At 41.8% G+C, this 16,238-nt stretch overlaps 1 protein-coding gene and 1 long non-coding RNA gene across 2 annotated transcripts; one reads left to right on the forward strand and one right to left on the reverse strand.

The window, feature by feature from the left end:
- Positions 1-1,449: 1,449 nt before the first annotated feature.
- Positions 1,450-7,952, reverse strand: hsp90ab1 (heat shock protein 90, alpha (cytosolic), class B member 1). The gene is given in 12 exon segments (NM_001123532.1): positions 1,450-1,933; positions 2,046-2,379; positions 2,913-3,181; positions 3,280-3,427; positions 3,894-4,084; positions 4,448-4,613; positions 4,806-5,108; positions 5,259-5,392; positions 5,597-5,756; positions 5,853-6,059; positions 6,170-6,313; positions 7,868-7,952. Coding segments are annotated over 11 exon segments (2,169 nt in total). The 5' UTR covers positions 7,868-7,952; the 3' UTR covers positions 1,450-1,820.
- A 1,482-nt stretch (positions 7,953-9,434) lies between these two features.
- Positions 9,435-13,295, forward strand: LOC106571221 (uncharacterized). The gene is made up of 3 exons (XR_001320874.2): positions 9,435-10,157; positions 12,194-12,336; positions 12,462-13,295. It is a non-coding gene; the product is annotated as an uncharacterized lncRNA (long non-coding RNA).
- Positions 13,296-16,238: the final 2,943 nt, after the last annotated feature.

Below are 16,238 nucleotides of genomic sequence, written 5' to 3' on the forward strand. Positions count from 1 at the left end.
ACACACAATACCCAATAATGACAAAATAAAAATGTATTAAAAATGAAATACCTTATTTACATAAGTATTCAGACCCTTTGCTATGAGACTCGAAATTGAGCTCAGGTGCATCCTGTTTCTACAACTTGATTGAAGTCCTGTGGTAAATTCAATTGATTGGACATGATTTGGAATGGCACACCTGTCTATATAAGGTCCCACAGTTGACAGTGCACGTCAGAGCAAAAACAAGAAAGAATTGTCCATAGAGCTCTGAGACAGGATTGTGTCGAGGCACAGATCTGGGGAAGTGTAACAAGTCCTTATAGTGTAGATTTTCCTCAGTCTAATCAATTTGAGAAAGGCTGTAACATGTTGAAAGTCACGGGTCCAAATACTTTCCGGAGGCACTGCATGTACCCAGTGTTTAAGACAACTAAGCACGAGGCGTTTTTCTTTAAGGATCCGGCCCTTTTTTTTCACCGAAAATGACATACTCATGTAGCTCAGGCCCTGAAGCAAGGATACGCATATTGGTACCATTTGAAAGGAATGTAGTAATACAAAGGAAAAAAAAAATTCAACCGTTTTGTACCATCATCTTTGATATGCAAGACAAAGGCCGTAATGTATTATTCCAGCCCAGGTGCAATACACTGCCATCTAGTGGCGAATGTGCAGTTTTAGATCCAAAGAACCATTGGATTTGTTCAAACTTTTGTATCGACTGCCCAAATATGCCTAATTTAATAACTAGGTGAAGTTGTGCACTACAATAGCATGGTATTTCCACTGTAAATTGGACAGTGCCGTTAGATTAAGAATTTAAGCTTTCTGCCAATATCAGATGTCTGTCCTGGGAAATTCCTCATTACTTACAACCGCATCACGTTAGCTTAACCGTCCCGAAGAGGTTTTAAACTGTTGTATCCCATCAGAACACAATGCTTGTTGTACTCATGTCTAAACCATTGAGGCTAGTGTTAGCTATAATTTTGATATCATGGCTGGTCAGGCATTGCATGTAGTTAGTCTGAATTTTAATGGTTGCATTTCTCCAGCCTCAACTTAAACTGCTGATTGTTGCAGAGGGTCGTTCCCTACTAATGAATTCAATCTCCAGCGTCTGTTCGGTAGTCGAGAAAAGATTCCATTATAAAAAGTCAGGAGTCTGCCAAAATTATGCCCGTTTGCCTGTGCTCCCCTGATGTGTGCAGTAGTTTAGGGACTTGTGTCAACTGTTCAAACAAGTCATGTTCCTTCCTTGCCACAGAAGATCCTTATTATTAAACCTAGCCCTTAGAGAAACGGTGGTTGAACTGTGGTTCTGACATTATTTGTTACTCATTTTCAGAAGTCTCCTTTTTAACACAACACAGGTGCATGTTCTAATGTTTTGAAGAACAAAGTAGTCCAGACAGCAAATTAGAACGTTTAAGGTATTACATCGTTTAATTTCTGCAAAACAAAGACTGAATACAGACAGGTCTGGACTCAGGCAAAGGAACCTTGCAGTCAACTCTCCATGCAGCGTGCATGTTATGTTGCACATGAAAACCAACCCAACACCGTGTCAGTAATGGAATGTTCCATTTCCCATTGTTCACACACATCTACCAGTCCAATATTTAAAACTCAGTGCAACAGGGTACTGTTTTTTTCCAGATGCGTTGCCCACCTTTAACTATTACATACAGCTTGTACAACAAATGAACCGCATTTCTAGAATTAAGACTTTATACCATAAAGGACACTGACCAGGTTACCCATTTAAAAAAGGGCAAATAAACATGTTCGATTGGAAAAACGTGAGGCTATATAAGGGGTAGATTAAGTGGCATTTAATCCACTTCCTCCATGCGTGACGCATCGTCATCTCCCTCTAGAGGTGGGATCTCATCTGGGGCAGGTGCAGAGGTGGGCTCCTCAGGGATCACTTCGTCATCATCGATTCCTGGAGGGAAAGAAGAGAAGGGACATTAGATCCAGTATACATTTCCATTATAACCAACTAATATGACCTTTAGAGAAAATTCTCCCCCTCCCACAGTTGAGTGCATCCTCACCCAGGCCCAGCTTGATCATCCTGTAGATGCGGTTGGAGTGAGTTTGAGGGTCATCCAGGCTGAAGCCAGAGGAGAGGAGAGCGGTCTCGAAAAGCAGGATTACCAGGTCCTTCACCGCCTTGTCATTCTTGTCCAGGTCAGCCTTCTGCCTCAGGGTCTCCACGATGGGGTGGTCCGGGTTGATCTCCAGGTGTTTCTTGGCCATCATGTAGCCCATGGTGGAGTTGTCCCTCAGGGCCTGTGCCTTCATGATCCTCTCCATGTTGGCCGTCCAGCCATACGTGCTGGTCACAATGCAGCAGGGCGACGACACCAGCCTGTTTGACACGGTCACCTGGGGAACACAAAGCAGCATTAGTTCGTGGTAACAGCATGGGAGATTAGTTTGGCAAGAACCAGTGTAGGCAAGTTAATTTATATTCAAAATATGGTTTTAAAATGGACAAAATCCAGTTAAATATCATGCTGGAAAGTCTGGTTAGAATTCATCCAAAATGTAGTCAGAAACAGGCAAATTCTCAAGTCTGAATGATGGTGTCAGTGTTAGAGCCACACGCAATCATTACACGAATGCTGCTTCACAGCATATTCTAGAGTCTCTGCATAATGCCACACGAACACCTGGGGACAAAAACTAAAGCATTCCCACTCAAGTCAATGCGACCAGCGTCACAACACGGGAGACCAACGGGACACGACCACCTCAGACTACATGGACTCACCAGGATCAATATTAACTAATGATGAACTAGGGCACCTGTTCACAACCAGAAATGAAAGGTAAAATGTCAACTGTTGCACTCTAAAATAGAGCAAAGACCAGAAATTGATTAATTGCAGAAATCATAGGTTGTTCCAGTCACCTACCTTCTCTACTTTCTTGTCCAGAATCTCCTTCATGAGCTTGCAGAGGTTCTCGAACTTTGTCTTGTCCTCATCCATCTTCTTCTTCTCCTCCTCGTCCTCCGGCAGCTCCAGGCCCTCCTTGGTCACGGAGACCAAGGTCTTGCCGTCAAACTCCTTCAGCTGCTGGACACAGTACTCGTCAATGGGCTCCGTCATGTACAGGACCTCGAATCCTCGCTTGCGCACACGCTCCACAAAGGCAGAGTTGGCCACCTGGTCCTTGCTCTCGCCTAAAATAAATAAATATTGTCAGTCAACTTCTGGGTCTAAGTGATTTGCTGGGTTTGGAGCTCTACTTTATTGGGGCTAAATGGCTAACTAGACCCACCAGTGATGTAATAGATGGATTTCTGGTTGTCCTTCATGCGGGTGAGGTACTCCGTGAGGGAGGTCAGCTCATCTCCGGACTGAGAACTGTGGTAGCGCAGCAGCTCCGACAGCTTCTTGCGGTTCTGGGAGTCCTCGTGGATGCCCAGCTGTAGAAAAACAATGACCATTAGTATAATCTGGTAGTCAATAGGAGACCATTAGACATTAAACTACTGCCCGGGGAAGTTTCATGCACTCATTTAGCTTATGGAGGTTCAGAAAACGTTGTGGCTCCTGAAGCCAGTCAATTTTTATCTATGGTTCTAAAACACTGTAGGCTGGATCCTGTTTGGAACACAGTACAGCAACTACCCCTACAGGGTATGAGGAGCAAGATCACTAATATTGCAATTAATAAATTGGGGAAACTAAAAAATGCTAGAAAGGAGTCTACTCTAGGTAAACCTTTGTTTAATACCCAGTGAGGTAGACCTTTGAGTCACTGAAGAACACCAAATGACAGCAATTGCAGGAGAGGACAAGTTGAGTTATTAGCAGAAAACCAATCAGTTCAAAAGAAAAATCTGAATTTCTCAAGTTCCTACCCATCTCCTGACACATGCAATGAGTTACCTTGAGGTTCTTGGAGAAGCCATCATAGAACTTGTTGTAGTTCTCCCTGTCCTCTGCCAGCTCGCCGAACAGCTCCATACACTTCTTGACGATGTTCTTGCGGATCACCTTGAGGATCTTGCTCTGCTGCAGCATCTCTCGGGAGATGTTCAGGGGGAGATCCTCAGAGTCTACCACACCACGCACAAAATCTGCAGGGGGGGTAACAGACATTAATTTCCCTTTAATAGCACTTCAATATAGAAAGAACCTTAGTGTGTGTCAAACAAACTAATATACATCATAAGTAGGCCAAAGAGAACAGACTAGTAGCCAACTATTTCAGAGCAGCATTGTCAGCCCTTGCCATTAGCCTATATGTGAATAAACCATTCATGAGACAGCGCTGCCTTTGCATTCAGTGGCCCTGCAATAGCCTGTGGCCAGGGGTATTTGCATTACAGAAACTACTGACCATTGAATAACTTTCCAATCAAACATGTCCCAGGGGACAAAATGGCAGCCATTTCGGATCTCCAAGACTGAAAGCAAGCAACAAAGACTGGGTTACTTACTCAGGTACTCTGGGATGAGCTCCTCACAGCTGTCCATGATGAAGACCCTCCTGACATACAGCTTTATGTTGTTCTTCTTCTTCTTGTTCTCAAAGAGGTCAAAGGGTGCACGGCGGGGGATAAAGAGGAGAGCACGGAACTCCAGCTGGCCCTCCACTGAAAAGTGCTGCAGAAGGGAAGACACAGGAGAGTTACTAAATACAAATACACACCTTATCCTGTTCTCAGAGCTGTGTGCTTATAGTTATTCCCACAGACCATAGGAGTTGGCTACACAGCACAAAGAGATCTGGGACCAGGCCATCATCTGGGCAACCACTTTGATTGCGGCGCATTTTCTAAATTTCACCGTTCGTACCTTGACAGCCAGGTGTTCCTCCCAGTCGTTGGTCAGGCTCTTGTAGAACTCTCCGTACTCCTCCATGGTGATGTCGTCAGGGTTTCTGGTCCAAATGGGCTTGGTCTTGTTCAGCTCCTCTTGGTCAATGTACTTCTCCTTGATCTTCTTGGTCTTTTTCTTGTCCTTGTCTTTGGAGTCCTCCTCGTCATCAGAGCCAACGTCCTCGATCTTGGGCTTGTCCTCTGCCTCCTTCTCCTCTTTCTCCTCCTCTGCCTTCTCCTCCTCATCATCACTGATCTCCTTTTCACGCTCCTTCTCAACCTACACAGAAACAAAGAGCAATTTAGTTTATGAATCCTTCAATAAAAAAAATATATACATAAGACTTTCCCTTACTACTGTATCCTCAGCCACACCTACATAAAATGGCCACTAATCACACTTGTCAAATACTTCCACACATATACTCACGAAGAGGGTGATGGGATATCCAATGAACTGAGAGTGCTTCTTGACCACCTCCTTGACCCTTTTTTCCTCAACATACTCCGTCTGGTCCTCCTTCATGTGCAGAATCACCTTAGTTCCACGCAACATGGGCTCCCCTGGAAATTAATTACACCATAGAAATCCATTTGCCCATTTTGTCGCCACTACAATACACGGTAGTGTAAGAACACCTTTAATCCACTATACTGTATAAAAACAAGAGGTACATTGTTTTTTTCCTTTCCCTTTTCCCCCCCCATTGTTCTGTCGTGCGCAACGCCCCCCACCTGAACCCAGCTTTTATTGAATGGGACACATACCAGTGTCGACCTTGACTGTGAAGGAGCCTCCGGCTGAGGACTCCCAGATGTACTGCTCATCATCGTTGTGCTTAGTGATGACAGTCACCCTCTCGGCCACCAGGTAGGCAGAGTAGAAACCCACACCAAACTGCCCAATCATGGAGATGTCAGCTCCAGCCTAGCAAAGAGGGAAATAATTAATCACAACATGTTCTCTCCCTGCATAGTATTTGAATGCATATTAGTGAATATTTCTGTAATCCAATGGACATACCTGCAGGGCCTCCATGAAGGCCTTGGTGCCAGACTTCGCGATGGTTCCCAGGTTGTTGATGAGGTCAGCTTTGGTCATGCCAATTCCAGTGTCGATTAGGGTCAGGGTGCGCTCCTCCACATTGGGGATGACGTCAATCTTCAGTTCCTTGCCGTTGTCCAGCTTGGTGGGGTCCGTCAGACTTTCGTATCGGATTTTGTCCAAAGCCTGAAAGATATTGAACAAAGTAAATGTCAGCATCAAAATATTGCTAAGTCCAAAGAGGGGTGTTTTATTACATATCCAACATGGGGCCAAATGCCAACCCTCTCACTTACATCAGATGCATTGGAAATCAACTCCCTGAGGAAGATTTCCTTGTTGGAATAAAAGGTGTTGATGATCAGGGACATGAGCTGAGCGATCTCTGCCTGGAAGGCAAAGGTCTCAGCCTCCTCCTCTTGGCGCATTTCTTCAGGCATCTGGGGGCAAAAGTTATGAATGTTATGAACTCTGGAAAATGCCCAAATATAGGAGGTACAGATTTAAATTAAGCAATGCATATTCTAGTGCCGTTAGTAACAAGGGGAGTTCATTGCAAATGAGTCATTTAACACCTCCATAGTAGAGTCCTCAAATCTAACGATGTTAATGGCCATGCCAATCTGACTGCATTATTAACAAAAATGATGCAAGAGACGCCAATTTGTGAATTAACAAGTGGTCTCCACAATCAGTCCCTTTTCACGGGGCTCCCGAGTGGCACAGCGGTCAAAGGCACTGCTTCTCAGCGCTTGAGGCGTCACGACACACCCTGGTTCGAATCCAGGTTGCATCACAACCAGCCATGAGTCCCATACGGTGGCGCATATTTGCCCAGCCTCGTCCAGCTTTGGACAGCGAAAGCCGTCATTGTGAGTAAGAATTTGCTCTTAACTGACTTGACTAGCTAAATAATGGTTACATTTTTTAATTTTTTTTAATTGAAATTAATAGTGATAAACCAACTACCGGAGGTTGAGGAACCAGCAGCCAACATGGCGACATACAGGAGACAATAGACGTTGCCAGCACGTGTTTTACATAGTCGGTGGAAAGGTTTCAGGGAATCCATAAAGATTTCTACTCCAAATTGACTTCCAGAACGTTGACCGATTTTGAACTTGTCCGCACGTGGATATCGAATCGCTAATATCAAGGAAGGTGACGACGATTCCGCAGTGCTAGAAATGCACGAGGAAGTAGCTAATGTTAGCTAGCGTACCGTCTCGCGAAGTCATGCTGCCTGTGTACGCAATGTACAATTGACGTTACTGGAGGCATAAAGGACAAGGTCAACCATTGCATACAATGTTTAATTAACTACATTCAGAAGGTGCATGGCACAACCAATTCCAACTTCAGGGCAGTTCACACGGCCATTAAATTGACACTACAACAATTTGCGAAGTGTCAAACTATGCAGGTGTAGCTAGCTAACGTTAACCAGTGCCAGCTAGCTGCATTGGCCAGACGGAAAACGAAAGCTAGCAAATGGCTGCTGAGCGAAACGTTGACAGTAGCTAGTTCGATAGCCAATCCTGTTATCGACAGGTTCTACGCCGACTTAACGTTACTAAGTAAACATTAGATAGTTAATTCACGTTAGCCTCGAAATGTGCTTTTCCACAAGTTAGTCAATCTAGCTAACTTTAGTTAACACACACATCGAGGACGAATGAGACAGAACCAGGTGTGGTGAGACGAATGAGTGGGGACTCAAATCGTCGCAAAATGTGGTTATCGGTTAGATAATTTAGTATATAAGTAAGGAATACGAATTTAATTAAATAACTACGTAAAATATAGCAAACGTTTGTAAACTAGCTACAGTAACGTTAGTTACTGAATCGAACATTCTCGACTGATGGATGCGGGACCAAGCCAGAGACGCTAACGCGCTACGGTAGTCAAAAATAATACTTTAGTTGAGCAGTGATTTGATAAAGCAAACTGAGTACATGGCTGCGTTTAAGAGTTAAGACGTTAATATATACCTTTATTTGTTCCGTTGACTTCTCTTGAATAAAATGCTGCCAATATCTCAAGTCCCCTCTGCTCTCTGACGCAGGAAAATAGAAAGGGATTTCCTTTTAAAAGACCGATATCTTTATACCCTCTTGTGTGTTTGATTGTGCGGACGTATCCATCCGCAGCTGTGTTGTTGCGGCATCTTTGGGTGCAGCATCTCCAACAATTATGAAGGAACCAAACACTTAAGTTTAATTGCATGTAAATGCTTGTCACGTTACAATAAATATAAATAACTTCATCGAAGTGATAGTTCTTTTTTCCCTTTCTTTCATAATGATGATCTTAATCCATTTCCATCATGGAATAGCTCCACAGACTATGAGTTAACCTTGTAGCCTCACAGACATTTTTATTTATATTTGTGTCTTTATGCACTCACAGGGCCCTGCACACTCACTCCATCTGCTCACTCACACCAAACACACACACACACCCACTTACATACAAGCTGCTGCTATGTTTATATCTTATATCCTGATTCCGAGTAACTTTACCCCTATACACATCTACCTCTATCACTCCAGTATCCCTGTACATTGTACATATGGTATTGGAATTGACCCTGTCTATAGTAGGCGTACTTATTGTGTTCTTCAAATTTGTTATTTCTCGTGTTTTTTTTCTCTAGTATTACGTTGTTATTGATTATTGCATTGTTGGGTTTTGAGTTTCCAAGAAAGGCATTTAACTGTACTTGTGCATGTGACATTAAAACTTGAGACTTGAATTGCCTCTGCATTCTCAAGCGTGTGGAACATTTTGTAAATGATCTGAAATATCTTTGGGAAAGGCTATTGACTTGATAGGGAATACATATATAGTTGTTTGAACTGCCGGTTTTTGAGTTTTGATTACATGGCATGATGACAGACTACAGCTTTATTCAAAGCAAATATTTAACATTTAGTTGTGGACACCGTGAATGGGGAAACACATATGATTTAAAACCATAATGTAACATTTTGTATCAATCGTACAGTGTAGTAAGAAATTGCCACAAATTAAAATGTATAAAAATGTGGAAATGATGGGTCTTTTTACTCTCACGGAAGAATATCAGTCAGCTCTTTTGGGTGTACTTCGTTTTTTCCAGCACTTTCCATGAAAAACCCGCCTACAAAGTGACGTCTCGTGCGTGTCAAACGCAGCCCTCGCCGCACAGAAGTCGCGCCCATTGGTCGCGCGGTAGAGCAGGCTACTCCGATTACCACAAATGAGCCACAAACTGTTCAGACAGACAAATACTATGGTAACCAAATTCGAACATACATGAATACAGGGAGCTATGCCTTTTCTATATTTAAAAGACAACTCATTGCTGAAGGTGACAGACAAAGAATGTCAAGGAAGCAGTGGTCTCTCATTAAGTGTGTACTATATGTATAAATAAGCACAATGTTTGTATGCACTAATAGCAGAAATTTATGGCGCATCGAAATCAATAACACCAGATACCTCTGATGCCACGCCCCTTATGAATCTCTAAACTTGATGCGCCCTGAGTTTGTGCTATAAGTACAAATACACATAAATGCTTATTTGTTTGAAGCTAGCTATTTTACAGTGAGAACGAGGTAAGTTATTGGACAAGAAATGACAAATAATCTAGTATTCTCTGTATTTCGGACCGCATAATTCTAAACAATTTATTTCAATCAGTTATGTATATTCGTTCATCTTATAGACAGGAAGTGATATTTATTCGCTCTGGCCAACAGACGCTTGTATGCTAACGTTAGCTTTTTGGTTCCCGCCGGTTGCAACTCCAGTGAACATTGGACCCTTTTAGTTAGCTGCTCGCCGTTATTAATTATGTAAAAAGACAATCAATAATATCAATCGTGTAAGCACATGGAAATACTTTTTAGCGATTTTTTTAAAGTATTTATTTCATGATTTAAAAGTGTCTGGCAATGAGTGACGGACTGTGAAACTCAATCTCCCATGATTCCGTTTTATCATTTCTACCGGAACTGACCTTTGTGTTCGTTCTTATTATACCTGTGGTTGTGTTGAATACGCACCCAACTTACGTTTACACACCATGCTGGCGTTGCAAACACCATGCTCTATTTTTTTAGATTTTTTTGTACTGGCCCCCCGTGGGAATCGAACCCACAACCCTGGCGTTGCACACACCATGCTGGCGTTGCAAACATCATGCTCTACCAACTGAGCCACAGGGAAGACTTCATATTCATCTTGATGAGAAGGAAACACCATAACAAATCAAGTCAGGTGAACAGATCCCTGGTAAGTTAGTCGAATCTTTCCTTTCAAGCGCGATTCGATACACATCCATTGTAGATACGCCTTCAGAATGTATTCCTACCTTGACTTATTCCACATTTGTGTTACAGCCCATATTCAAAATAGATTAAATATATTTTTTCCCCACACATCTACACAAAATACCCCATAATGACAAAGTGAAAACATTTAGACATTCCCTCAGAAACATTCACTTCATAAACAATGAATTACTCTGCACAGAATACATAACAGAATAAACTATTTTGCCTTTTAATTAGATCTTTCATGGAGTAGTTAGTTTATTTATGGCCTGTGTGTGTCCCATAGAAATGATTACATAGCTACACAGGTGTCTGCACATTTTAAACCGTAATTGTCTTTTTGCTGTCTGTATACCAATTGTGTAAATATGAATACACCTAGTTCATAAATAATAATAACAGCTTTGTTCGCACCTGAGATGAATTAAAGCAGATAAATAACAAAAACATTTGAGTGTTAACTGGGAAAGCTTTGTCTTTTGCTTTTGCACAATATAACGCAGTTCCAACGATCATGAAAACCAACCATCCACAATGTATACCAATTTACTTCTATCATGTGTGAATCTACTATTATATATTTCATTGTCTCACAGTATATGATCACACATTGTTACTTTTCTTTTCTACGTTAACGTACAATAATGTTCATTTTCATTTTTCTTTTTTACTTCAGTTTATTTTAGTAAATACTTTAACACAAATTTTTCTTAAAGCTGCATTGTTGGTTAAGGGCTTGTACATAAAAAAAAAAAGTTATTTAACTAGGCTAGTCAGTTAAGAACAAATTCTTATTTACAATGACGGCCAAACCCGGACCAATTGTGCGACGCCCTATGTGACTCCCAATCACAGCCGGATGTGATACCGCCTGGAATCAAACCAGGGACTGTAGGGCCGCCTTTTGCACTGAGATGCAGTGCCTTACACCACTGTGCCACTCAGGAGCCCAAGTAAGCATTTCACTGTAGGTCTACACCTGTTGTATTCGGCGCATATGACAAATACAATTTGATTTGATGTTCAACCAAATAGAGAAATGAGCTTGCGCAAAGAGTGCGATGCGGCATGGGTGGCATTTGAGGAGGCTCTTTGGGAAAGCTATTGCACAGCATTACATTTTCAACATGTAGCTGTAAGTTATATTTCTTTCCATTTCCCCAGTATATTTTTAGGGCAATTGAATTGTGGGTACATACAAAATCAAATCACATTTTATTGGTCACATACACACGTGTTTAGCGGATGTTATTGCGGGTGTAGTGAAATACTTGTGCTTCTAGTTCTGACAGTGCAGCTAAGTAATATCTAACAATTTCACAACAAATCTAAGTAAAGGAATGGAATTAAGAATATATAAATATATGGATGAGCAATGTCAGAGTGGCATAGACTAAGATACAGTAGATAGTATAGAAAACAGTATATACATATGAGATGAGTAATGCAAGATATGTAAACATTATCAAAGTGACATTATTAAAGTGACTAGTGTTCCATTTATTAAAGTGGCCAATGATTTCAAGTCTGTATGTAGGCAGCAGCCTCTTTGTGCTAGTGATGGCTATTTAACAGTCTGATGGCATTGAGATAGAAGCTGTTTTTCAGTCTCTCGGTCTCAGCTTTGATGCACCTGTACTGACCTTGCCTTCTGGATGATAGCGGGGTGAACAGGCAGTGGCTCGGGTGGTTGTTGTCCTTGATGATCTTTTTGGTCTTCCTGTGACATCGGGTGCTGTAGGTGTCCTGGAGGGCAGGTAGTTTGCCCCCGGTGATGCGTTGTGCAGACCGCACCACCCTCTGGAGAGCCCTGCGGTTGTGGGCGGTGCAGTTGCCGTACCAGGCGGTGATACAGCCCGACAGGATGCTCTCAATTGTGCATCTGTAAAAGTTTGTGAGGGTTTTAGGTGACAAGGCAAACCACAATGTTTTTGTGTTGTAATTCTAATCACAGACAGATTCGAGTTCTATGTTTGATTTGAATAAATACTTTAGGATTAGAAGGAGTGAGCTGCAAAGCGACAGTCACCTGCTCCTACCACTAGCCTTGCCCCTGACCAATGGAGAGAGGGACAGCAGAGGCAACATAATTCACAAAATATCTGGACAAAAAAGGTCTAAGAAGACCTCAAGACATGGTAAGTGTTATGTACCTATTTAGTTGTGTTTGTTTACGCGTGCAAAGTGTAACCATTTTTTCTAATTAGATAACATATGCCAGTCCTGGCTACCTCATTTAATTGTATATTATTGTTATCAAAAGTCACAGCGGAGGACATGGACCATACCGGAACAGGTGACCATATTGCAGCTAATGGCGGGGGTGAATACCGCCTTAAATAGAGCTTGACCCTGGGGCATCTGACCCTAAAACAGGGTTTCCCAACCCTGTCCACTGGCACCCCCAGAAGTTTCAATTTTTGTTGTTTTAACCCTAAATTGCCACACCTGATTTAATTAGTCAAAGGCTTGATGATTAGTTGACTAATTGAACCATGTGTGCCAGTTAAGGGTTAAAACAAAAATGTGAAAAGTCTGGAGGGGCTGAGGAGAGGTTTGGGAAACCCCGCCCTAAAGGAACCCAAAGGGAGATGCCAAGACGGCCCAGTACATCACCGGGGCCAAGCTTCCTGCCATCCAGGACCTCTATACCAGGACTCCAGCCACCCTAGTTATAGACTGTTCTTTCTGCTACCGCACGGCAAGCGGTACCGGAGCGCCAAGTCTAGGTCCAAGAGGCTTCTAAACAGCTTCTACCCCAAAGCCATAAGACTCCTGAATATTTAACCCAGGGCTGCCCAACCCTCTTCCCGAAGGTTTTCAGACCAACCCTAATTTAGCATATCTGATTCAGCTAGTTAAGGTCTTGTTGAGCAGCTAATAAGCAGTCCAACGCTGTAAAATCAGGGTTGGACTGAAAACCCACAGGACCGTAGATCTCCAGGAAGAGGGTTGGGTAGCCCTGATCTAATCAAATGGCTACCCAGACTATTTGCATTGCCCCCCACCCTTTTACGCTGCTGTTACTCTGTTATTATCTATGTATAGTCACTTAAATAACTCTACCTACATGTACATATTACCTCAACTAACCGGTGCCCCCTGTATATAGCCTCGCCATTGTTATTTTACTGCTGCTCTTTAAGTATTTGTTACTTTTATCTTACTTTAAGGTATTTTTCTTAAAACTGCATTGTTGGTTAAGGGCTTGTAAGTAAGCGTTTCACTGTAAGGTCTACACCTGTTGTATTCGGTGCAAAATTTGATTTGAAGAGTGAGATCTCAAAGGCCAATAAAAATAAAAGATTAAGATGGGCAAAATAACACAGACACTGGAAAGAGGAACTCTGCCTAGAACGCCAGCATCCCGGAGTCGCCTCTTCACTGTTGACGTTGAGACTGGTGTTTTGCGGATACTATTTAATGAACCTGCCAATTGAGGACTTGTGAGGCATCTGTTTCTCAAACTAGACACTCTAATGTACTTGTCCTCTTGCTCAGTTGTGCACCGTGGCCTCCCACTCCTTTCTATTCTGTGAAGGGAGTAGTACACAGCGCTGTATGAGATCTTCAGTTTCTTGGCAATTTCTCACATGGAATAGCCTTCATTTCTGAGAACAAGAATAGACTGACAAGTTTCAGAAGAAAGTTCTTTGTTTCTGGCCATTTTGAGCCTGTAATCAAACCCACAAATGCAGAGGCTCCAGATACTCAACTAGTCTAAAGAAGGCCAGTTTTATTTCTTCTTTAATCAGGACAACAGTTTTCAGCTGTGCTAACATAATTGCAAAAGGGTTTTCTAATGATCAATTAGCCTTTTAAAATGATAAACTTGGATTAGCTAACACAATGTGCCATTGGAACACAGGAGTGATGGTTGCTGATAATGGGCCTCTCTATGCCTATGTAGATATTCCATTAAAAAAATCAGCCGTTTCCAGCTACAACAGTCATTTACAACATTAACAATGTCTACACTGTATTTCTGATCAATTTGATGTTATTTTAATGGACAAAAAAATGTGCTTTTCTTTCAAAAACAAGGACATTTCTAAGTGACCCCAAACTTTTGAACGGTAGTGTATATCTAATATAATGACGTACAGGAGGTATTCCCAAACTGGGGTACGGGTAGCGCAATGCAGTTTTCTAAAAATAATTGAAATTTTTCTTCACATTTTCAAACAGTACGTTTATATTTTCCAATGGGGCTATACATTTGGGTGAGGTTTTTTTCTCGCCTGAGTACCCTCGTTTCACTGCCAAAAATAAAATTAAACCATCTAGTGTTCAGTGAAATAACAACACTGTCAAATACAGGTAGCCTAGTCAAATAATTAACATCAAATCACATTAGCCAGTAAACTGGGGTCTCCTCTTCTGGGTGTTAACAAAATGAATGCTTTTGATGTACAATGCACAACATGTTTAATCCATGGTGCAATCTCACTGTCACATATAATCAAAGTCATTCTACAAATGCTCACATCACATCATTACCTAGCTCTTGTTCACCCATGGGGCCATATCTACCCAGCCTAGCATGACAGACAGTACAATGTGGGCTAATCATTCAATGCACTTGGCCAAAGGGTTTGCATTTGTTTTTTCATTGATTGATAGTGGAAGTATAAATTGCTAGTAAATCTTTTTCAATATAGGAGTTGTTATTATTAGGCACATTTCATGCAACCCATTGAAAATTGTCCAACGCAAAGACAACCATCTCTGACCAAAGAAGAACCCAGGAAGGTGCAAGAAGAACAACAGGGCAAAAGAAAAGAAGGCCAAGAACTCCTATCCCATCTTGCATTGCAGGAACAGGAAGTACAACTGTAGGGAATTGTAGTCCTTTAGAACAAGGTTTCTACTGATTCAAATAATCAGAGCTTGATGATGAGTTGGTTATTTGAATCAGCTGTGTAGTTTTAGGGTAAAAAGCCAAAACGTGCAGGGGGGAGCTGAGATTGGGGAACCCTGCTTTAGAAAGTAGTTGCAGAGGACTGTAATACTGTTCTCTGCCAACAAATAAAAGGCTTTATGCGTCATTGTAAGTGTCTCCAATCAAACAAATCAAAGGTTTGCAATCCAATGCTACTCTGGTCCAACTGCCCATAATTCATGATTATGAAAAATATGTGGAGATAAATTGTCATTACTTGTAATACATTTTAGCATAATTTCAGAGTAACGTTAAAAAGCTTTCAGTGGTTGATCCGGACCTGGGCCCAGTTTACTGCAGTTTCCAGTGAGTGCAGCGGTACACAGGGCTTGTTCGACAGTGCAGGCAACTGACTGATCTACAAATCACCTTTCATCATAAATAACTACTCATTAGTATTTGTAGGTCAGCCGTCACCATTTACTCAAAATGCATCATGGATTTGATGCTCTCGAACATGGCCACAGACTCCCTCATTGGCTGCATATACAATCACAGCAGATCTTATTTTGTTCGTTCGATGTGGTGGGATCTTTTTGTGTCGGTTTAAATTAAGTTGTCCGGAAATGGCGGTGGAAGCGGCTTTATGCGCAAATATTGATACAATAACCATCATATCGAAGTAAAGTTGGATTCACTCGTTGATATGGTGTGTGGTCCTCACACTATGATTTGGGAAGCCATGCAGTTATTAAGCTACAGATGAAATAAAATAAACGTTCACGAGCTTCACATGTGAAAGTGCACGTTGAGGAGTTTGATGCAAATTTCCAATAAGTTTCGAGGGAATTATTATGATGACATGATGATCGATGCTTGACAAATAAAAATATTCTCGCTCTTATCCATAATAATCTCATGTAGACTGGCCTACCAGCACGGCCTACAGTACCAGCACCAGAGTAGGCACAGTTGCTATTTAACGCAACAGTTTTTGTGACAGAACTGTCGGTAGGCAGTTGTAATGGAAACACATTGAACTCTATGGTTTTTAATTAGGGACATGAAAACTTAAGCAAAAAATTACATTGTGTGTAAACTACGTCATCAAGCACTGATTTATATCTGCAACAAGTATGTTTGCTGGAAACACCACTG

The sequence above is a fragment of the Salmo salar genome, chromosome ssa15 (assembly GCF_905237065.1).
Source record: "Salmo salar chromosome ssa15, Ssal_v3.1, whole genome shotgun sequence".
NCBI classification, from domain to species: domain Eukaryota; kingdom Metazoa; phylum Chordata; class Actinopteri; order Salmoniformes; family Salmonidae; genus Salmo; species Salmo salar.